Raw genomic sequence first — 23515 nt, forward strand, 5'->3', positions numbered from 1 at the left:
CAGTTTCTTGGTTGAAATCCCCGTTTACTTTTGCCGTCTTTGTTTCTTATTTTCCACCAGCCGAGCCGTAGAAAAATCTATTAAGCCCATCAGAGAGAAGAACCGGCTGTGTATGATGCAAAGCTGGCACTTCCCAATTACGCAGATATATTCCTCGCGTGATTCGGAGTTTCATGAATTTACACCATCTCATAAAGGTTTAGCTTGACTTGGGAGGAACAGAAAATGATGTTGCGGTGGCTACAGTGCTCATCAAAAATTAAATTTCGGAACTGCGCACATGTAGCTTTACGAATAATATTAGAAACCACTATGTTTTACACCCTTTTCGCAAGATCATCTTATAAAATGATAGTATTCCTTCGTTTTCGTAAACAATTATCAACAAAATTTAAGGTGATATGTTTAAAATATTATTTTCTTTCCAAAGTTTACAGAAAATATATTGAGAGATTCACTGAAACGTACACGCCGCACCAACTGCTTCCTAAATATCGCTGTAAGGTTGCCAGTAAGTATTTGGTGTAACAAGCACTTGTATTTCCTATTTGTGCTTGAAATTAAGTAATGTAGCGGTAGTAATAATCCATTTTGGTTTAAAAGCAAAGGAGAGTTTTTAAAAAACAGTTTTCAAAAAACAGAATAGTAGTTTAACTCATTTAACCAATTTTATGAATTCTGTAGTTTAAAACGAACTTTTGAATTATACTGAACGTGGTAAATTTGGCACCACTTGCACCTGGTATAATCAACTTGCTCAAAACGTTGCATAACGGAGGGCTGTTTTTTCGTACAACATGTGTAATCATTCAGCCCTTCGTTATGCAAAATCGCGATATTATGACAGAAAGGCTAAGCGCGGTGTTTCACGGAGCGCGGCCGTTCCTTTCAATCGGGAAAGGCCGCGTGGAATTTTGGGGAAATGCGCTAATAGAACGGGCCCATATTATTGGCTCGAATCAAAACTCGTCGAAATGTCAATTGACGATAGGTTCATCCGGAGTGTTCATTTGTGTTTACATTTTGCTAGCGTTGCCAATTTTATTTTGTGTCCACCACCCAATTGAAATCAGCAACACTTTACTTCTAGCGCTATCTGTGAGCGTTTTCAACGTAGAATCGCCAATTGTTGACGTTAGAAGAAAAAACTTGGTTTCGAGAAAAATGCCATTTAGAGGCGCATTTGAATTTTCGAAAAAAAAAATTTCGATTTCCGATAAATAACGAATAAAAGAGTCTTCATTTTTCCACTACAAATTCTCAAATGTTGCTTGATTTTCTGCCGAATCCAGGAGAAGGTCCCCTTAAAAAGTACTGTGCTGAAAAATGGCATATGTCAAGCCACTCTAATGGGCATAATAGTAATATAATAGTAAATAAAAACTAGTCGCTTCCTAGAAAAATAACGTCAACATTATCTTTTTATTTAAACAGGATTTTTTGTAACCCTAGAACGTTACACTTACTTTTTGTATCTCAGAACTGGGATACAAACGTACCCACACGTTTGATCGCAATTTCGCAGGTAAAATGAAACAAAAGAAATGTATAATATATCATTTTCTTTGTTTTTCAATTGCAAAAACAGCTTAATAGGATAAAATAGGAAATTTATTGAATTAATGACACATAAGCAATAAAAAGTGCAAAAATCGCGTTTTTTGGCCTTTTCCACAAAAACTGCTATCCTTTTGCGAATTTTCAACTGATTAAAAAAAAAATGATGCTAATACCTGAAGGAATGGTCTAGAAACGGCATGAAATTAAATCTCGATGTTCTTGAAAAAGTACAATTATTTGGAAGAGTGAAAGTTGAAAAATCGGGTTTTGGAAAATACCACGAAATGGGGCGGAAATTCAAATGAAAACTATATTTCTAACCAGTAATACGCTGGTAACACGTTACGCTACTATTACAGCAGTTGCTGTGCGCAAATTATACTTGCAAGTCAGTATTTTGAAAAACTCTGAAAAATAGAAAATAAAAAACTTGAAATCAGAGTAAACGAGAACAATTTTTTTTTCCTGCTTCAAAATTCAATCAATTTAATTTAATAAATGATTAAAAACGATTGAATTGTACTAATGGTTACTTACGTAGTAAAACAACTGGTATTTAAACTGGTATTGTCACGAGTCGCATTTCCACTGACAGCACGGAGCCTGACGAAACGCTAACGGCAACGGGTGAAAATGTACCCCACGCCAACTTGGACTCTACCGCGAATGCCAAAAGCAAACTGGATTTACTAAAGGGCGAACACGAAATTATTGCGACACATTCAACAGGCCATAACTTTTTTACCATTGGGTAAAAATCAACCAAATTTTGTACACTTTCTCATTGATGTGTATTGTTTACATGCTGTCAAACTCGAAGTCGTGTTTTTCGATTCAACGAAAATGGAGGTGAACCAACGCGAGTCGAAAGAAATTCTTTCCAAAAACTTGAATTTTCCTGACCTGTCGCATCGGTAGTTGGAGCTGGAAGAAAACCGTGACCGGAGAACAAAAGACGGAGGGAAAGGTGAAGCGGATGATTAAAGCAAATCCCAACGTCTCAAGCCGTGATTTGGCTAAAAAGATCAGCATGTCGCAGAGCTACGTCCAGAATGCAAAGAAGAGAGCTGAACTACATACATACAAGGTACAGAACTTCCCAAACCGCGATGAGTGGAAACGATCGACGGCTAAAACTCGGGCACGGAAGCTCTACGAGAAGATGCTGACAAAATATGGCTGCTGTGTGATGGACGACGAAACGTATATAAAAGCCGATTTTAAGCAAATTCCGGGGTTGGAGTTTTTCACCGGCAAGAGCAAGTTCTATGTGGACGACAAATTTAAGAAGAAAATGTCGAAGTTCCCCTCCAACTATCTCATTTGGCAGGCCATCTGCTCTTGCGGATTGAGCCTTTCGTGACAAAGGGCACAGTAAATGGCGAGATCTACAAATCTGAGTGCCTCGAGAAGTGCCTTTTGCCGTTCTTGCAGCAGTACGACGAAGCTCCGCTATTTTTGGCCAGATTTGGCATCATGCCACTATTCTAAAAGTGTCCTGGAGTGGTATGAGGCCAAATCTGTCCAATTTGTTCCAAAGGACATGAATCCGCCAAACTGTCCGGAGCTGCGCCCGGTGGAGCAGTACTGGGCAATGATGAAGCGGGAACTTCGGAAGAGCAAGAAGACAGTCAAAGACGAGAAGGACATGTTAAGAAAATGAAAAAAAAACTGAGAAACTGGTACCGGATGACACTGTAAAGACATTGATGGTGGGCATCAAGCGAAAATGCGTTCAATTTTACACTCAAGGCTCCATCGATTAACTTTTCTTTTGATTTTTGAAGTAAATATATGTATAAAACTACCCTAAAATTTTGGTTTGATTTTAAACATTATAAGAAAATTGGCATGACATTTTCAGTGTCGCAACAATTTCGTGTTCGCCCTTTACCTTTTCCTACTCTTACTACGCACTCTAAATTGAATGATGGTTAGGGTCCCAGGTCAGCAAATACCAAATTCTTGTTTTCACACGGCTCCAAAGATGGCGTGGGGTACATTTGTACCCCAGTGCAACGTTCTAGGGTTCTGTGGTGTACGAGTCATACACCCTTATTCTTGTTTTTCGATGAATGCGAGATTCGTTCGAAAGTGCTTCGAACGAATAGTTGGCCCATTTGATGTTGCTGTCGTAAACGAGAATACAAACGTTTGAATCTCGCATTCGTCGTAAACAATAAGGGTGATAACTAATGTTTACTAGTGAAAATCAAAGAGAATAGGGAAAGAGGCGAATAGTGTGAAGCCGAAAATACCTTATTGAGCAGACCAATCGTGCAATGTAAATAAACATTACTCATGCCTGAGTTGGAGGAGATAAGTATTGTACATCAATCAAAAAAAGAAATTTGAATTTTCGTCAGAATTTAGTTCAATCATGATTTTAAGGTGCATTCTAGAGTATATGTATTAGTAAAAACAAGCTTTAGAATTATTTCATGTCTTTGTTTCAAAATGCACATCATTTGATAAACAAATCCAACGATCGGCATACGGTTTCTTTTCAAAATATAATAGGAGTCATTTAAAGTGCTGCCTGTGGAAGCGGTTGCCAAAATTCTAGTGTTGAAATCATCATAAAGGAAGTGTTGCCGTTTTGACTGATTTTCACTCTTCGTCTCTTTCCCTATTCTCTTTGGTGAAAATCATTTGGGCCATGATGGCGGCCAAAATCGTCTAAATATTATTTATACTAAATATTTATTCCCGTAAAATTAGTGTTCATTTCCATCTCCACATTTGTTCAGCGAACAGACATAGAGCAGTGAACCTGTTTTGGTCCTATTATGGGAGGTGCTGCACTATTTCGTTAATTATTCGGACTTCAATCGATGGAATGCCAAAAATTTGGTACCAAAACCTCCATTTTTGTGAGCAAATGCGTTATTTTTTTTTTAAAATTAAAATATATTTCAACAAACGATTCGTGTTAGGGAAATTCAAAAGGTAAAAAATGCAAAGAATTCGACAATTAATAGATTTAACCTAATAAAACAATCTGCTGGGAATTGACAGCAGATTTCCAATATTTACGCGAAGCTCGTCGGCCCTCTTTCAATTCCTTGTGCTGTACGGTAGTCCGACAATGTTTTAACAATACATCACCCAATAACGGATTTGCTGTTGTGGCTGGCTAGAGTTCCCAAACAACAACCTACCTTACACGTAACATTTAATCGCTTGTTTTTGTTTCGCGCAAACATCCGAAAATAGCCCCTATCAGCTCTTAAATAATGCATGTTGATAAACGGTTCAATTGTTTCGCAGCAACTGTTGAATCACTCACATTATTCGCACTGGCTGAGAGTTGACGGCCGCGGAAGCCTCAACAAACTTTACCTATTAATTTCAGTTTAAATCGACTAGACTGACAGGACAGTTGGTTGCGGGGAACGGTATCAGAAATTTGCATTCCCGCAGTGCACACCGATGGCCGTTGTCCTGCCATTATTGTATAGTTCAACGATTGCTGCGATTGATTCTGACTTTTCACGCGAGCTTAGCCATCAGTCAACAAACAGCCAACCGTTCGTTCGATCCACGATACGAAATGGCCGCAATGCACTGAATATGCAAGTTAAGCCCCCTTCTCGCTTCGATAACAGCCAGCTTCAGCTTCCCGTTATCAACAGCGGGTAGTACCAGGTTACACAATATGTACACCTCTGCCCCCCTCCAACCTCTACGACAGGGGTAGTCTCTGTGTCTGCGTTTATACTCTCACCACTGATAACAGCAGCGGGACTGCACGCGGGGGTATTAATAGCACCCAAGGGGAGCGCAAAAAATAGCTCTGGAATGAATTGAGTCGAGCGTTATGCAGATTACATTGTTGACGTTCCCGTCATCGCATAGCAGCCAGTCAATACATTGTGCACAGACGACGAACGGAACGGATCCCAACTGCCGCACATGGAAAGAGGGAAAACCACAGCGTGCGCGTTCGCCTGCAGGCAAGTTCAATGTCACCGTCAAGGATTTTTCCTGTTGCTCGTCTGCTGCTCTTCCCGAATGTGCCACTGATAACGATTATGCATATTTTTTTTTGCTTGCCTCTCAGCCAAGAAACCCGAACTAACCACATTTTATTCTCTTACCTCATCCACAGTTACCGACAACTATCATTACCTGCACTCGATGAACGCAGCAGCGGCGGCAGGTTACACTTCCTCCCACTTCCAAACACCGTCACAGCCCCGGAATCAATCCGGTGGATCGCTGGCGAACGGTGGCAACGGTTTGAGCGTCATGAGCCAGCATCATCTGCATCAACACCATCCTCATCTGGGTGGCCAACATCCGGGTGCCCACGTGGGGAATGGTGCCGGAGGTCCACCCGGAGTCATGGGTGGCGGATTAGTAAACGGACTTCATCATCACCCCCAGAACGTGTCGTCCAGTTGTCCGGATGATTTAACCTACATGCTGGAGCTGGGATTCCCTCCGCGGAAGCTGAAGAAACCCAAGAAGCCCAAACTCGAGATGGGAGTGAAACGTAAGTCTCGCGAAGGTTCCACCACCTACCTGTGGGAGTTCCTGCTGAAGCTGCTCCAGGACCGCGAATATTGCCCACGGTTCATCAAGTGGACCAACCGGGACAAGGGTGTATTCAAACTGGTCGACTCCAAAGCTGTCTCCAAGCTGTGGGGAATGCACAAAAACAAACCGGACATGAACTACGAAACGATGGGCCGAGCTTTGCGGTATTACTACCAGCGAGGAATTCTGGCCAAAGTCGATGGCCAGCGGCTGGTGTATCAGTTTGTCGATGTACCGAAAGATATCATCGAAATCGACTGTTCCGGTACATAGGGTTACGGGCGACGTCCAGACCGACGTTCCTAACCAAATCCGAGGCACACTTTCATATTCACACAATCACACACACACACCGGCACACACTCACACACACGCACTAGTCCGGTTTCCGGTTGCCCACTGGCGCTCACCACAAGATGGCGGCGGTGCTCCCATCGCGGTCTACCTTGTATAAACGAAATATCTACTCCTTCCCTGTTTTAGTGTACATACACGTGCTAATGATCTTCTGTTTTGTTTTATGATATTTATTTTAAATGGACCCCTTCTTTGAGTTTAAGCTTTCCATGTATCATACTAGGTGGTAAGTTGTAAAATTATTCTACTGTAAATTATAATTTATTTAAGTTAAAACCCCCAACCGGAGACGAAGAGAGAACGATCCTCTTTTTTGACAATTTGAGAAGAAATTCTAGGTTAATTAACAATACACAGATACAAAAAATGGAAAAGACAATAAAAAATAACAAACGGCTACCTTTTCGCTTTTATGTTTTGCTGTGTTTAGTAATTGTGTTTTTATACCTTTCATTTAAAAACTATCTGATCGAGTACGACAATATATACAGAATAATTGGCTAACTAACCAAGAATAGAAGAAAAACCCTGAATGATACCCGTTAGATGAAAAACTGAAATGGTTAAAGGATAACAAGAGAAGTACAAATCAAAACAAACATATAAAAAACCCTTAACCTCGCGCTGCAGTACTAGAACCTGACGACAGTTTCGGCTCTGGTGCTTCAGCAGCAGTGGGTGATTGTTCTTGTAATTTACTGCTAATGCGCTATAGATATAATTTGATTTTTTTGTCATAATTTTATTTAGAACGTAATCCAACCTTTCGGGGCTTGTTTTTCGTTGGCGAAAGCAAAACTGCTGGGGATGTACATTTTTTATGTAAATTTCTGTGCTAATTTAAGCTAATTGTAGACTCGGTTAATTTTAAGTTCTGTATCCGCTAACTCAATAAGCTGTAATCAAGTGTAAAAATAATGCTATTAAGTGAAAGTATTTTGTGTTTAGAGTTTTAACTTCTTTTCAAACTGTTTTTTTTTTTAAATTTTCCGGTAACCAGCGTAAGTTCCGTTTTTATCATTAATTCTTACTTTGCAAAACATGTTACTGTTTTCTACTATTTACTACAGCTCACTGCCGCACCCGTCAGTTGGTGAACCAACTGTTTTTAAGTCCCTTTGTTTTTAAGAATGTTTCAACGAAAGTGATAAACTGAGAATCAAAAAGAGCTAGGAAAGAAGCAGACTTTGTGAATACGGAAGCGGAAGGCAACAGCACACAAACACACCGAAGCAAGACGCCAGCTGACAAGAATTTTAAAAGAGAATAAATGAAGTTTCTTTAGAATCTTGATCTCATTAATTTATTTGTATCGACTCACAGACGAAATATATTTTTTAAAGAAATTATTTTGGTTTCCTCACGTGTAAATAAGCTTGAAATTTGAGTTTTTATTATCATTTTCATTTTTAAATTTATTTTTACGTGTTATTTTGTGATGGAAGACAATTTAGGGAAGTGGATAAAATGCTGGTTCCGACTGTTTGATCGTGCTAGATTCGATAGAACTGAGCCCAAAAATAAATGCGAAACTAAAACATGATGCTTATTAACCACATTCGACACTGCCAACAGTCATTTGAAGAGTGAGAAAAATAGTTTGAAATTTGTGCGTAATAGTCTAGCAAAAATTTACTACCCTACTCGTTTTAGTAAAATGATTACCAAAAGAAAAAAAAAGCGAAATAAATTCAATTGCATCAATTTGAATCTAGTACGCCACACGCCACTTTAATGCTCTAAACCATCGTCGAACCAGTTTGTATGCACTTCCCAAGCAAAAAAACGTGTTAGCTTTCGCAATACTCTTCGCAAAAAAAAAAACACATGCGTTCAACTGCCTGTTCCCTCTTTGGATTTTAATGCTGCATTGTTCTATAATTTTGCTTTCCCGAATCAGTCGAATCTGTTGCAGCTTACAGTAGTATTTGCAATCGAAACGGACACGGTGATAGATTCTGTTTAACGAACAAGTATGTGCAATGAACCAACACTAGAAGAGAATAACCAATATCAGGACAAGACACAAACAAACAAACAAGTAAGGAAAACAATTCCACCCAAATGCAAACCGGAGTATTTAGTGCTGGGTTTTTAGAAAATCGAACATATTTATCGAGGCTCTTCTAATCAGGGAGCTCGCAATCAATCCGATTTTGAAAAATCAAACCACACCTCATTCAGAAATCTAAACAAATGCTAGAAGAAATGCAAACAAGCAAAATAAAAGTGGAATAAACCTAGATGGAAAAAAAGAACAGAGATCATTTCTATAGTTTGTTTTACAGTAAAGATAGACGTAAACCTTTATATTAGGAAATGAACAACTATATACATATAACAAGCAAGCAAAAGAAGATAAAAAGGAAGTTTCAATGAGATCGAAAAAACGAGCGAGTTGCAAGCAAGATAAAAGCAAAGAAACACAATCGTCTAGAATCATTTGTTATGTGTATATTAATTATACTTTAAATGTTGCAAATTTTATATATAAAATTATAAACTAGAAAAAATAAAATAAAAATTATATAATTTAATTTCAATTAATCGGTTGTCCCCATTCTTTATTTTGTTTGCTGTGTTCCACATCCTTTCCCCGTCCATTTGGTTTGAAAATAAACCTTACTTTTTCAAAGTCCACAATTTTTTTTTGACTTACTTGGTTTCGCTTATGTGATTTTCTTCAGTTCAATCGCAGCAAGAATCGTGCACTAGGTGCGTAAAGGCAATGTGATAAATGGTAGTATCGAAACACAAACTGATCGTTTGAAATGGAAGCATCAATTGCATACCTCTAGGCTAAAAGAGTTAATGAAAAAACGATAAGTCAAACATTTATACTGTATACGTTCAGGCTCAAGCGAAAAAAATGTCAATATTTTGCATATCGGTAGGCGTTAGTGTGAGTAATACTGAAAGGAACATTTCGTAATGACACGAAGTGGATGTTTCGAAATGCAACAAGCGCGATATTTGTAACTGTTTCAATATACCTAAATTACTTTATGGGAAATTTTTGAGAGAATCGGAAAAAATTAAACCAAAGAACCCATCGTACCCAAAGAATACAATGTGTTGTAATGAAAGGTAACTTTCTGAAATTGTTATCTCCGAACTGAATTTAGTAGAATCTGGGGTCTGGACAAAAGTGATTATAACTACTAGAGGGAGCAAAGCGCTACTGTCTCCATGTATTCACGGACTGAAACATGGGGTCTCGCTCTAGCATATTGTATCCCATTACTTTGACATGTGAGTACCCGGAGCAATGTGTGTCAAACTGATGGGCCTAGAATATGTAAGAGCGAGATGATAAATTATCACTGTTAACAGCGGCATGAGACCTCTAGTAATTATAAGGTGTATTCCAGTACACAGAAGTCACTCCGGAGTAAACAGAAGTCTTTTATCTGGACTGGCACAAGTTGCAAGTATGCCAGTAGAAATGCAGCAAATATTTCGGGCAAAAAGTTTCGCCTTATTAAGGGGTTATATACAAACTTGTGGCGAAGAAGTGAGCTAAGTTCGTGAATTTTTGAAGGCACATTTTTTTTTTTGAAAAAGCGAAAGACAGTTCGTTGCTAGCACTAACGGCGATAGGAAAATCAAGTTGAATTAAAACAAAATATTCAAGGTTGTCGGAGTTATAACACAGACTAACAGACATAACACTATGAGGGAATTCCCTCAAAAAACATCGATCCGACAATTTTCCTAGAACACTAGCTCCACCTTTTATTCACAGTCCCAAACACTCATATACTGGTGGGTTACCCCTCAGGTTTGCGAACAATTTTTCACTAGTGGTCTATCCCCCATATGCTTGTTCATATGTCAGTGGCGCCATAATTTCAAATGTGGCCACAGTCCCAACTACAAATATATTTAAAATGACCGTTAAAGCGGGCGAAGCTTTGTTTTTGAGTGTTATGTCTGTTAGTCTGTGGTTATAATCCATCCCCCGAATCATGTTTTTTGACAGAGGTCTGCGGTGAACGCTCTTCAAGCCGAACCGCTCAACTGAAATCCAAAAACTAAACAGATTATTGAAGAAAAATGATTTGTGGTGTACTTATACGCATCGGTTTCCCAATTAATTTTTTTTCTTGCCATAAAAACATGTTGACCAAAAAATTTAGTTTTATAGTGCTCAAAATTTTAAACAAAAATTCATTGCAAATAAAGGAAATTTTTTTGATAAAAACGAACCGTTTAAGTACACGAGAACGTATATACAAACAATTCATAATTTTTTTTTGAAGATCGGGTGAATAGCTTTTGAGACATCACGTTCACCGCGACGGTACTTTTCAAAAAATTAATTCCGAGAAAATTAAGTTTAAGGGGGTCCTGTTATATAATTGTGCAAAAAGTACCTAATGTTTGATAATATTTTTTGAAGAATTTAAATGACAGACGCTATTTTTTACATCTTACTCTCGAAAATTGTTATTTTATAGATGAAACCTTAATAAACATTTTGCAGAATAGCGTACATGTCTAAGTCATCTTACTGCTTCAAAAAAATTATTAAACATTAGAAACTTTTGGCCACATCTATATAAGAGGACCCCTTTAAACTTTTGTGTTAACTTCATTCGTGGGAGAGACCAGTGCGTTGCAAACGACTGTAATTTGAAATCTAGTGCTCCGATCTGGATGAAATTTCGCACAGATATTTTCAAAAGTATGTACTTTTAGAATATTCAATTTTTTTCGATGTTTTGAGTTCTAACCTTAACGATTTTGTATTAATTTTTTCTATCGGATTATTGCCAGGCCAGGCAAGAGCAGTATTGTCCCCGTTCCATTTGTCCTTACAGTTTTCTCTGTTTTCAAACATTAAATACAATTGGCAATATAAACATGTAAATGTAAATTGCTCGCTGTTTACCAAACTAAAAAAAAACTAAACCAATTTATCTTTGAATTTGACATCGAAGACGAAAAAAACATGACTAACTTCAAATCACGTGGAGTAAGGATTAATCCGCGTGACAAATCTGTGCGTCATAGTCATGGCTGAAATATAGAAGAATTTTTACAGTGAAATTTTTAAAATGTGTACAGCTTCCGGAATCTTGGCGAACTTCTGCCGGCTGCCAGATTTTCTTCCAAGCAGGCTACAGCGTATTCATATGTCACATACATATGACAGTCTCGCTGTTTCTCTTTCCAATGTTCATGTAATAAAGGCAAGTTAAAAAGAGAAATATCGGACGCTAGTAGAAATACGACTCAATCGATAGGCAATTGCCTTTTTTGTTCTCAATATAAGTCACCTCCCCCCTTTCTATTGTGACAAATGTCAACATGAACTCAAATGCCAAATTTCACATCGTTTGGACAATTTTAGACCCCCACCCGCTTTGTTGGAAGTTTTTGAAGTAGATACAGAACACTAGAATAGGATTGTCGCTGGCCTCAGTGGTAGGAACATCATTGTTTTGGTTTCGGTTTATACCTGTCAAATGAACCCAATAGAAAAGAGCAGAAAAAATTCCTCTATCGTTGTTTCATAGCGACTAATCTTTTTTATGTCTTTTAGCCAGCAAAATATTGACCGACCATTCTTGGCTAGTGTATTTTCATTAATTAGAATACACCAATTGTCTAAACCTGTACTGAATGAATTTCAATAGATTTCACATGATATTTATGTGTGACAGATAATTTTTATGTGCTGGTACAAATCGCAAAAATGATGAGTGAAATCAATAGATTCAATATAGAGATGTTTTTCTCGGTCTAAATTTTAGACTGTTATTGTTATGAAATGAAAGAATTAGTATATATGACGCACAAATAAATGAAAACTTATCAAAATTCAATACAGGTTTAGACAATTTGTGCATTCTAACTAATGAAAATACACCAGCCAAGAATGGCCATTGTTTTGCTGGCCATAAGACATAAAAATGATTAGTCGCTATGAAACGACGATAGATGATTTTTTTTTTGGCTTTTTTCTATTTGACCTGGAGCTATACATTGGATTGTATTCTCTATCACCACTGAATCTCAATGCACAAATAAGATTACCAGCTTTGTTTAGAAAATATTAAAAAAAAACACCAAAACATGGTTGCCCCATCCATAAGACTCAATGAAAATGTAAATCTTGAACAGCGTTTTTCTCGGCTTGCTTATGCTTTAATGGGCAGTGCAGTGGCAATATTGACGTTTGAAAAACAACTCGGCAACTTCAGCTATCAAATATTTAGAAACAGTGCAAGTTTTTGTCGAGAAGGAAATATTTGTAAGCTGTACACGACATGAATCAGTTTGTATCGTTATCTGATATCAAATTATTTTCATTTCTGCCTGTTAGAAAACAGCATACACAACGAAAAACCGGATTTTAAAACACCCAACCGAAGCCAGTTCGTGAGTGTTTACCGCTAATTTCTTGCACCGATCCGCAAATCTTGAACAAAAAGAAGTGTGATTTTAGTAGGTTTCTATTAGTCAATCTTGGTGGATGGTCGAAGACTACATTTCAACATCGGGAGAGAAAATGATTAATAGGATTCAGCCAGCTCCGTGAACCGACTGTAATAATCAGTTTGTACAGCTCCGTGCTAGCACAGAGAAGCTAGAACAAACTTTCCCGAAAAACCTGTGTAAACATTTAAATGAAAATACGTTGAAAATCACCATCGCATACAGGTTCGCATGCGTGAGTCACCATTGTATCCCAGTTTGTATACAAGTCCCGTATAGCGATTGCTGGCCTATCAAAGCGCCGACTAGTGGCAAGTTGCTACTTGCTGCTGTCATTTCAAAGCGACTGTTTAATTTCTTACACAAGTTGAAAACTTTACTTGTATGTCAGTTCTCAGTGGTGCTAGTAAGGAAACCCAATTGGAACAAAAATCTCCTACCAAGAGAAATGTTCTTTGGAAAACAAATTACTCCTTATCAGCGTTATCAAACCATCAACCAAGAATAAAATTTGAAAACCTTTTTCTTCGCCAACTATTATTTTTATATCCGACGGGTCAGAATTGGCGTGTCCCCACGGGAAAACTGATTTTAAATCATCTGACTGAAACTCATTCCTGATTGGTTCCCACTAATTACATGAGCTGCAAATCTTGAACAGTTTTTGTTCGAAACTCCAACTCTATGACGATGGAAAACGGCGCCGGTGGTACTCAACGTAAACGTGACCGCCACTCATTCCAGTTGGCCTGGGTTCAATTTCAGCCGAGGTCGTTGAGATTTTTCTAAGGTGAAAAAATCTGTGGTCACGTCTTCCTTCGGAAGGGAAGTAAAGCCGTTGGTCCCCTGGTCCATGAGTTGATGGATCGATATCTAGTCCAGATAGTGCAGTCACCTCTCTAGCGTCGGTAAAGAAGAAGTAGAATCCAACTTCTATACTTACCAACAAAAATTCCTCCTCCCGTGATACTTGTGGAGTACGCAGTAGTATATACGACCTCTAGCAAAAGCAAGTATCGGACTAACCATTCGTTCCCTTTCCTTCCGCGATCTACGTTCGGGCCTGGCCAAAAGTAGTATTCAGGTTCGGGTCGGGTTCGAGTATTGAAAAACTCATACTCTTCTACCTATACCGTTAACCTTAAAAATATACCTATTAGCAGAAATGACAGTCATCGCACGAAAAATCTACTAGATTTAAACAGAATTTTGGTGAAATCGAATAAAGATAAGGACTAATTGCAAATTTAATTGTCCCCTTAACCCCAATGTTATTAGTTGACCGCGATGATTAGTTCAATACACACTCGAAAAGTTTGTCAAAACACAAACTTTGGAGATTACACCAGCACATGGTAATAGTTCGATCACTTAAGATTAAAACCTCTATAATTGAAATGAAGAACAAAACGTAATGTGTGCTTGTTGCGAAGGGAGGTCATACACGATACTGATTTCAGTGTTTGGCTTTGAACTCAATTTGTATGTACAATTTTTGGTGTCTGTTTTATATTAATATTATTTTCCTCCCGGAACATAGTCAATTGAAATTTATTAAATTTATAGTGTGTGGTTTGTAAATGGACGAGAAAAGAACAACTAACTTTAAATTAATATTCGAAAAACTTATGCGTTTTTCTAAAGCCATTCCCTGTACGGGCAATTTCTGTGCGTAGTGTATTGCGAATTTTACTCCTAAATAGACTCACAGCAAAATAGTTTTTTCACACGAAAATAAGCTTACACCGCATCTGCCATATAGTGGTTGTTGCGGTGACTGACAAAAACAACGTTGAACGCAGTCGCTAGGATTGCGCATAAGATGCTCGGTTTGTTTAATTGATGTCTCCTGTGCAGTTTAATGTGAGGATATTTATTTTGCTGCTACAAAAATTGCACGAAGGTCTATCTACAGACGAAACGAGCAATATAGTGCTAACGAAAGTATTCACAACATCCTAGAGGTATGCAATTATTCGTACTAATCATGATGACTACCGAAAGTCAGAGACTAGGAACGATAATGCCTTCGAAAGCAGACATCTCGTAAGTGTATTAGAAAAGAACGGGTGGTTCTAATCGGCAAAAAAACATTTTCAATAATTTTGTATTACCGCCAGATGCTTAGCAGCAATCCTTCGAATTTAGACTCTGCTATTATTATGTAGAAAGTTCACACGCCCAGATTGGCGATAAAGAAATTTGTAAGACTTGAGTAATAAAACCGAAACGCTGAATCTTGTAGAAATTTGTCACTTTTATAGTCTATCCGTACCATTTTCGAAAAGTTAGTGACAGTAAAAAGCAAATAGTATAACTAATCCTCACAAGCTCTTTTAAGTATCAATTCGAGTAGGTGAACTCGCAGCTGAAAATATAATTAGGTAGAGTAAACAATTGGCAAGCAAGCATCGTAAGTGTTTATGCAAAACAAAAAGTATCCATTCTGAACTATACACGTGAAAAGCAAATATATCACTATATCTATGTATTGAATGAACCCTAGTAAAACATTTCCCAGGTGCTGGAGTTAACTTTTTGAGCAACTAAAGTTGGTTGGGTATATTCTGTTGTAGCTTTATTACGATGCAGGGAAAATTGGCTATTTATGAATTATTCTTTTCTGTGAATGAGAATACTGAAATTGGCAATGTATGACGATTGGCATAAGACTGAATTTAAAAAAAATATAGACAAAGGTATTTAAGAAAAATGGATCAGTCCGAAGACTAGACACAACCCATGGACCGATAGGCTGTGCTAAGCAAAAAATGAGCAAATTGGCAAAGCTAAACGAAAAAATCAAGGTAAATGATTGTGATATGTATGATTAATCATCGGTATCAAAATTTTAGGATAGAACAAAGACGTTTATTTCTTGATTTTCAATTTCTATTCGATCAAACGCATCATCCGGTTTCGAAATGTAAGAAAAATTTAACTCCACACCATTAAAATTATCTAAAAATCAATCGTCGAAATTTCGTAGTTAAATTAAAAATATTATTCTACAAAATTGAAGCTCGAATAAATAATCAAACTCATTGCAATAAGAAAATTACAAGGATAGCATAAATAAATAATTTCGTGTGGTCCAAAATTCCATTTTAGACATCACATCAGCGAAAATAAGATGCAGTGGTTTCCAACATGGTTCGAAAGTGAGAAATTTGTAAATACTTAAAACTTACGTAGAACACAATAGCACTTTAAAATAAAACATTTCTGGATTGATAACTATTCTCTTTGTGTTGTACAATCCAAAATCTACCATTCAACTCATCACCTCAAGCGTTTCCGGTACTCAAATCATTAGAAAATAATAGATCGATAGAAAACGTTTCGTTCTCATATTGTATTGAAATGTGCACTTATGTTAATATTAGTTCGGATTTGTGGATTTTTATCCTCTCCAGAAATTATCAGTTCTATCTAATGACAAATTTAGCAAAATTTAATCTTCATATATACATATATAGCAAAAGAATATAGAAGCCAAATAAACAAAAGAACAAAACAAAAGAGCTACAAATATAGTCCAATTGAACAACACAAAACAAAACGGTAACTTGAAAGTACACACAGTCAACGATTCCAACACAAAATGATACAAATAGAGCAGTACCTCACGGAAGTAATAAAATATAGCAAAATTTTCAACCAACAGATTACAAATGTACAACTGAAGTCCGAGATCGCAACACTGTTCGCCATCAGGATCGAATGGTTTCAAATGTTTTACTCTGATCTAAGTGCGAATGATATCGACTTCTGTAAGAAGCTATCCACTATCTATACTTTTATCACATGTCTCAAGTAGAATATAAATTTTATACTATTAGTTTGTAACGAGCATCAACATTTGGATATGCCAAACAGTCAGTACTAACTATTCGAAGATTATGATGGACTCGAAAAGGTTCAAGCAGACCAGCTCTGAATTCCCATATCATTTCGAATACATTATTTATTTAATAGTAAATTTAGTCAAAAATTACCTCACGGATAGAGTTTCGTTCTAAGTTAAACCTAACGTTGGCTAAAAGCTCTTGAGACCGCTTTCGATTTTAGAAAATCGTTATTGTAATGTTAGTAGAGTATTTTTTTCTGCATCTTGGATCATAATCAATCGTTCAAATGTATCAAGTGATACAATCGGTATATTTAAAACTAAGCAAAACAACACAAAAGTGAAAAACGATGTACATCTTAAAAAATTACCTCAGAATCAGAAGTTTCACAAAAAAAAACAAGTTAGTCTATTAAGTAAGGCAGAGTTTAAGAAATTATATCCATCTTATCAAACATGCAGAAAATGGCAAGCCCTTATGCTATACTATACAACAAATACCGAGCAAGCCGACAGCGCTGAAAATTGACGTTTTCGCTAAAAATAAATGACGTAAAAGAAAATGCCCACAATCCCTGTATTTCTGCCCACGATTATAATAAAAACTACTAGACCACATTGTCATAAAAGGATATGATTGTAGAAGTAAAGCAAAAATCATTCTCACCAAGTCGAACATTGTGCACCACATGTAGCGTTTTTATATAATATAACTTAAAGAAAACTTTAAACAATATACGACATGTGGAAAAAGAACTAGCAAACATTTTACACACCTTTATAGCGAATGAGAAAAGACTTGATTACATTGAAACTAAAATTATACCCTACGATTATAAAAAAAACACATACACATCTATGCTGAGTGGCAAGCGGAAGGCAAACTTACAAATAAATCATAAAAAATAGTCGTATGAGCATTATTAATGTTGGGGATAATATTGATAGGTTCGTCTTGAAATGTACGAAAGATGAGAGGACATAATTGTTGGTATTAATCTTTTAACATTGTTATATATAATATATTTTTCCATATATATTTACAGCATTTATGTTTAAGATTATTTATTCAATACAGTAAAAATGCAATAATTCTATATAGTTTTCCGGACCAAAGATATTAATTTCATATCAAGCGTTTCCGTATCTAAGCGAAACATTTGGCTCTTCAATCTTGCTTGGTAGTCCATAGAGTGGTTTCGTTTGGAAGTACACTTTGCGAATCTAAACAATAGAATAATGGATAGTTAAGTTTGCCGAAAGGAAACCAGCAATGACGTGATAAATATTTCTAAGTAAATCGCCACCCCAGATATGTTTTCAAAGGCATCTTCAATTTTAGTGAAGAAACCATACAAACGAATATAGTAAAATTAGTTGCAGAGTTCTATCTAGAAATCAAAATAGTTTAATTAGAAACTCCAAACCTCGTACATAAGTAAATCAATTTTAGTTGCAGTAAATGCTAGCAAGAGTACTACACAGTACGCCCTAGCTGACGTTGAATCAAGGGATGCAGAGATAGTCTACTGTGTACACGAAGGCAGACGATACCATAACCCATGTGGAATGATTGGGGAAACACAAGACTAGTATTATTAGAACTGCGGTTGCAAAGATTTTGATTACCGAACTAATATTCTTACGCATATGAAAACAATTAAGAAACCATCAGGAAGTATAATATACATCTTACACCGTGTAAAATAAATTAATTAATAAAGTAATAATCTTCTTAACAAATATGACTGATTTCTGGTTTTATTTAATTCTTTTCTTATCTTCTTCATGGGTATTAGTTAGGCTTTTTCAAGCTAGATTTCCCATTTTCAAACAAAAATAGTGCAAAACTATATACTTTCGTTTTACTACAATACATTACAACCCAGGTAACCAACAAGCATTAGTGTATGCAGTAAAGTAGCGTAAAATTTGCATTTCGGATGCTTCTTGCCGTATGCTAGCATTCATTGTGCATAACTGTTGTTAATCAGCATTCGAAAAACTGTTTAAAAACTTCTTGCCACTAAGCAGCATTCTGAATGCACAACAGCAGTAAAAAAGCATTTTCATGGCACAGCAGTAATTTAGCCGTATATTTTGCCAAAAGCGACTTTTAAATAGCACTTAATATGATTTAAGTGCTTATCAAGTAACCGTTAAGATGCATTTAGCATGCTTATTGGTTACCTGGGAAGCGATTTCGACAGCAAGTCCTGACAAGTGTTAAGTCACTTAGTAATGCCGCAGACTCAGATGATTCGCATTGGCATTCTGTCCTGCGGCAGAAGACAAAGGGTTAAGTCTTCGGAAAACTCTAAGCTTGCTCATATGACCCTATTCCACGCTTTTCTAAAGCTTTCTTCCTTCAACTCTTTACTCTTCCTTGAGTACTCTGGCTCTTATATTGAAAAATATTTTACACCTTCCAGTCCCATGCTAATTAAATGTGTAAGGGTGTTAATCCAAAAAGTAACAAAAATGTCTCAGAATGACATGCTAGTGGGTTTTGTATCTGGGCGCTGTAGCGATATGTTTCCGACCAGCGCTTCCAAGTTTACAAATATTGTTTCATGTCGATTTTACGTCGATCTGCATTATTTTGTAGCTAGATTCCACGACATTAATGGGCGTTTTAGAATGGTTTAATGATGCAATTTTCTTATCTTTCTAACTGCACAATTTTTCATCAATTTGGTCATTTTTATTCTCTCGGCAGTTATTTTTATTTTGAAAAATGACTTCTTATATTTTGCTTAAAGCATAGCAATATTGCCAAACCATCCCTGCAGAAACTTTTGTTTCACATTGTGCATTGTGCAACTTGTGCAAAAATCAACCTGGAACGGAAGCGACTTACCTTCAAATATGATAATAAGGAGATTCATCATTATTCCTATTTTACATAGGAACAATGATGAATCTCTTTATTATCATATTTGAAGGTAAGTAGTAGGGTGTTTTGGCGCTTTTGTTGGAGATCTAGTTTTGTGCCCCTTTAATGTTTGACTTTCGACTTTAGTGTGTACTAGTGTGAGGCAAAATAATCATTTTTTCCATTAAGGGTTTTTTTTTCTCAAAAAATGACGGAATTTTTTGTGAAAAATTGTAACTTTTATTTCAAATGAGTAAGAATGCGTATGCAAAGTTTGAAATAAATCGGTTATGTAGTTTTTGAATGGCAGTTAACACCGCAAATCGTGTTTTTCCAGAGACGTTCTACAAATAGCTTCGTCACGGAGTCGCTTGTCGAAGTTTTTACATAGAAAAAATACAGAATGTTATTGAAATGACAAATTATAATCTACAAAAGATTTGATCAATTCGCTTCACCCAAATTTCCAAAAAAAATCGCAAAGAAATGTTTATTTTTACGCTGAAACCCTTTACACCCCACCCTCCCCCTATATTAAAACAGCAATCATAGTATCAAACGATTTTGAATAATTCACCTAAATATGCCACATCCCTAATACTTCATACGCAACTTTACTTCTGCTTATGTGTATAACCACAGAGAACAGACATCGATGATCGAACAAAAATATTTAAAAAACATGTGTGAATATTTGAATTAATATACGAGAAACACTAGCGCCGCCACACCAACCTATCCCAACTATCCGTCAAATCCATTCCGGAACCGATTCGTATGGAATCTTGCTCAAAGAAAACAACCGATTCCGACTCTATCGGTTGATGCATTTAAGCTGGAATTCATGCTGGAAGTCCGAATCGGTTCCGGACTAGTTTGACTGGGTAGAGGAATAACCGCTGTCAATTCTGTCGAACTCAGCCACAAAAAACATGACGACAGTAGCGCACCTGGTTTGGATATCGCAACTACCTTCGAAACCGTTAGAGATTTTACACAAGTTGAATGCTGAAGATGGACGTCTGTTCTCTGTGGTATAACTTTCCTCCCCTCCAATCCCTTCGTCGTCTATCTACATCTATGAAACTGGGCAAATGCATTTGAATGATTCTTCTGGACATACAAATTCGATAAAAAAAAACTACGGTGTTATTTCACTATTGGGATATTCGATTGATGTGAACCGATTTGGTGCACTTGTTTTGCAATTTCTAGCAGAAATGTCAATGGAACATACCTTGTTTTCTACATTTCTGCTAGAAAAAGCAAAAATGGTGCAAAACCAGTGCACTCCATTACACCGATGTCAATCGATCGAAAATCCCATATAAAATCTACATACCACTGGCAGTGTTTGTTTTAAAGAACCCTGAGATTTTGCATGCAATTCGAGCCATCGAACTTTGAAGAGCTATATCATTTTTCAGGAACATTTGGGCACCATACTTCCTTCGGCAAAAGTTGTTAGACTGTCGCAGTAAAAATTATGATTTTGTTACTGTACATTTTTATTCGGGTGAAATAGTAAAAAATAGGGTTTTCTATACAAATTCCAAAGCAATGCGCTACGCCGAGTCAAAACTAAGCGACTCCAAATTTTGCGTAGTTGTTTTAACCACAAATGGAACCAAAACAGATTTATTCTGGTTTGATAGGATCCAATGCGTGTTTTTCCAAACAGCTGGTGTCCCACTCTACCCGAGCAGAAGAAAATAACTCCAGAATACTAAATTCAGGCACAGAGCACAGACGTCCATCTTCAGCATTCAACTTGTGTAAAAATCCCTAACGTTAAGGTAGTTGGGATATCTCCCTCAGGTGCGCTACTGTCGTCATATTTTTTAGTGGCTGACTGAACTGACAGCGATTATACCTCTATCCAGTTAAACCATTCCGGAACCAGTTCGAACTTCTGAGTGGATTCAGTATAGATTCCAGCTTAAATGTATCAACCGATTGATTTCTTTGAGCCAGATCCCGCACTGAATCCATTCAGTATTTCGAACCGGTTTCGGTATGGATTTGACGAATAGTTGGGATAAGTTAGTGTGACGGTGCTAGTGTTTTTTGGGTTTTGTATCTGGGCGCTGTAGCGTTTGTTTCGGACCAACGCTTCCAAGTTTACAAATAAAGATTGTTTCATGTCGATTTTACGTCGATCTGCATTATTTTGTAGCTTGATTCCACTACATTAATGGGGGTTTTAGAATGGTTTAATGATGCAATTTTCTTATATTTCTAACTGCACAATTTTTCATCAATTTGGTCATTTTTATTCTCTCGGCAGTTATTTTTATTTTGAAAAATGACTTCTTATATTTTCCTTAAAGCATAGCAATATTGCCAAACCATCCCTGCAGAAACTTTTGTTTCACATTGTGCATTGTGCAACTTGTGCAAAAATCAACCTGGAACGGAAGCGACTTACCGGTTTCGGTATGGATTTGACGAATAGTTGGGATAAGTTAGTGTGGCGGTGCTAGTGTTTTAACGTATATTCATTCAAAAGTTTACACAAATTTTATTAACATATTTGTTCGATCATTGATGTCTGTTCTCTGTGATTCAGGTGTTCCATACCAACGATCCCTAGTAACAATTGATGTTTTATAGTTCTCTTGAAACCGATTTTAAAACTTAGAAAGTACTTGCAGTATGCCATAAAACCAGAATTGTTACTAGGGATTGAATACCACATTATGGTGTTAATAAGCTTTACATAAGCGATAAAATCCTAAAAAATAATAATACAGACTAGAGGTGTGCGCCGCGTTGCCGATTTCAGGTAAAAATCGGAGGCGCGCCGGCGTCACACCGATGTGCTTACTATTTTTACATGCAATCGTCGGCACGGCGGCGGCGGCGTGGTGCACACCTCTAATACAGACATGTTCGATAAATAACCCCAAGCTACCAAAATACTTCAAAAGCACACTTTAAAGTTCATTTAAAGTTCTTAGCGAACGTTGAAGCTGCTTAAAATACAATGGAACTTGAAAGCTGCTATTAGAATACAAAACGTATTGGAAAATTACTTAAAACGAGAAGCTTACGTAGCTCGCATATCCGAACTTTTGGTTGCTTATTGATAATGAAACGAGTTATTATAATACCTGAATAATAGATGTTGATCATTAGTGCAAGCGAAAAAACTATTTGACGTTTATTTTTGTTTCGTTCGCTCTCGCGTGTCACCAAATCGACGAAACGTTAATTTATCTCGGAATAGTCAATATTAAGCAGGTATTTAGGAATGATTCTTGAATACCTGCTTAATTCAACAATGAGACAGAACAATCAATGAATACAAAGTTTTGGTATGATACCGGAAAATAGTATGGTCGGGTTATTGGCCAGTTATTTTCTCCTGGTCGGGTAGTGTGTACCTTGATGTCATGACACAACCTATCCCAACTTATTCTCGCTTGTTTTATACAACAGATCAAAATCAAAATCGAGGGCAGACAAAATCGACGGTCAATAAAATCGAGGTGTTCACTGTATAGAACAAAACAATAAAAAAATTAATTATTGTGTCGAAGTTCGCTTTCGTTTATGAATAGCGAGCTGAAATTGATTAGCAAAATAAAATGTTCATGTTCTCCGATTTTTTTTTTTTTTGGTTTATTGGCCCTTTTTGAAAAAAACTCGAATATTTTCTTTTTGTTTATTTTGATGTCAACTGTGAACATTTTATCAGAGCCATGTTTGTTATGCTTTTCATTCTCTTTTGTACACTCTCTTCTCGCCATTTATCAAGTGTGGCCAGATTGCATTCATTATTTTGCCGTTTTTGTCTGATCCCGAAATTGAGTAAGGTTGTCCTCCAACCGCTGTCAGCTCATGTATTTTAGCAGTAGTTGGTGTTATAGAGCCTGACTCAGTTA

General features: G+C 36.8%; 1 protein-coding gene across 1 annotated transcript; it reads left to right on the forward strand.

Moving 5' to 3' along the window:
• The first annotated feature begins 5365 nt into the window (after nt 1-5365).
• LOC131694623 (ecdysone-induced protein 74EF-like) lies at nt 5366-9006 on the forward strand. The gene is made up of 2 exons (XM_058983102.1): nt 5366-5516; nt 5672-9006. The coding sequence occupies exons 1-2, from the start codon at nt 5381-5383 to the stop codon at nt 6373-6375; spliced, it is 840 nt and encodes a 279-aa protein (XP_058839085.1). The 5' UTR covers nt 5366-5380; the 3' UTR covers nt 6376-9006.
• The last annotated feature ends 14509 nt before the right edge of the window (nt 9007-23515 follow it).

The sequence above is a fragment of the Topomyia yanbarensis genome, unplaced genomic scaffold, assembly GCF_030247195.1.
Source record: "Topomyia yanbarensis strain Yona2022 unplaced genomic scaffold, ASM3024719v1 HiC_scaffold_114, whole genome shotgun sequence".
Taxonomy (NCBI): domain Eukaryota; kingdom Metazoa; phylum Arthropoda; class Insecta; order Diptera; family Culicidae; genus Topomyia; species Topomyia yanbarensis.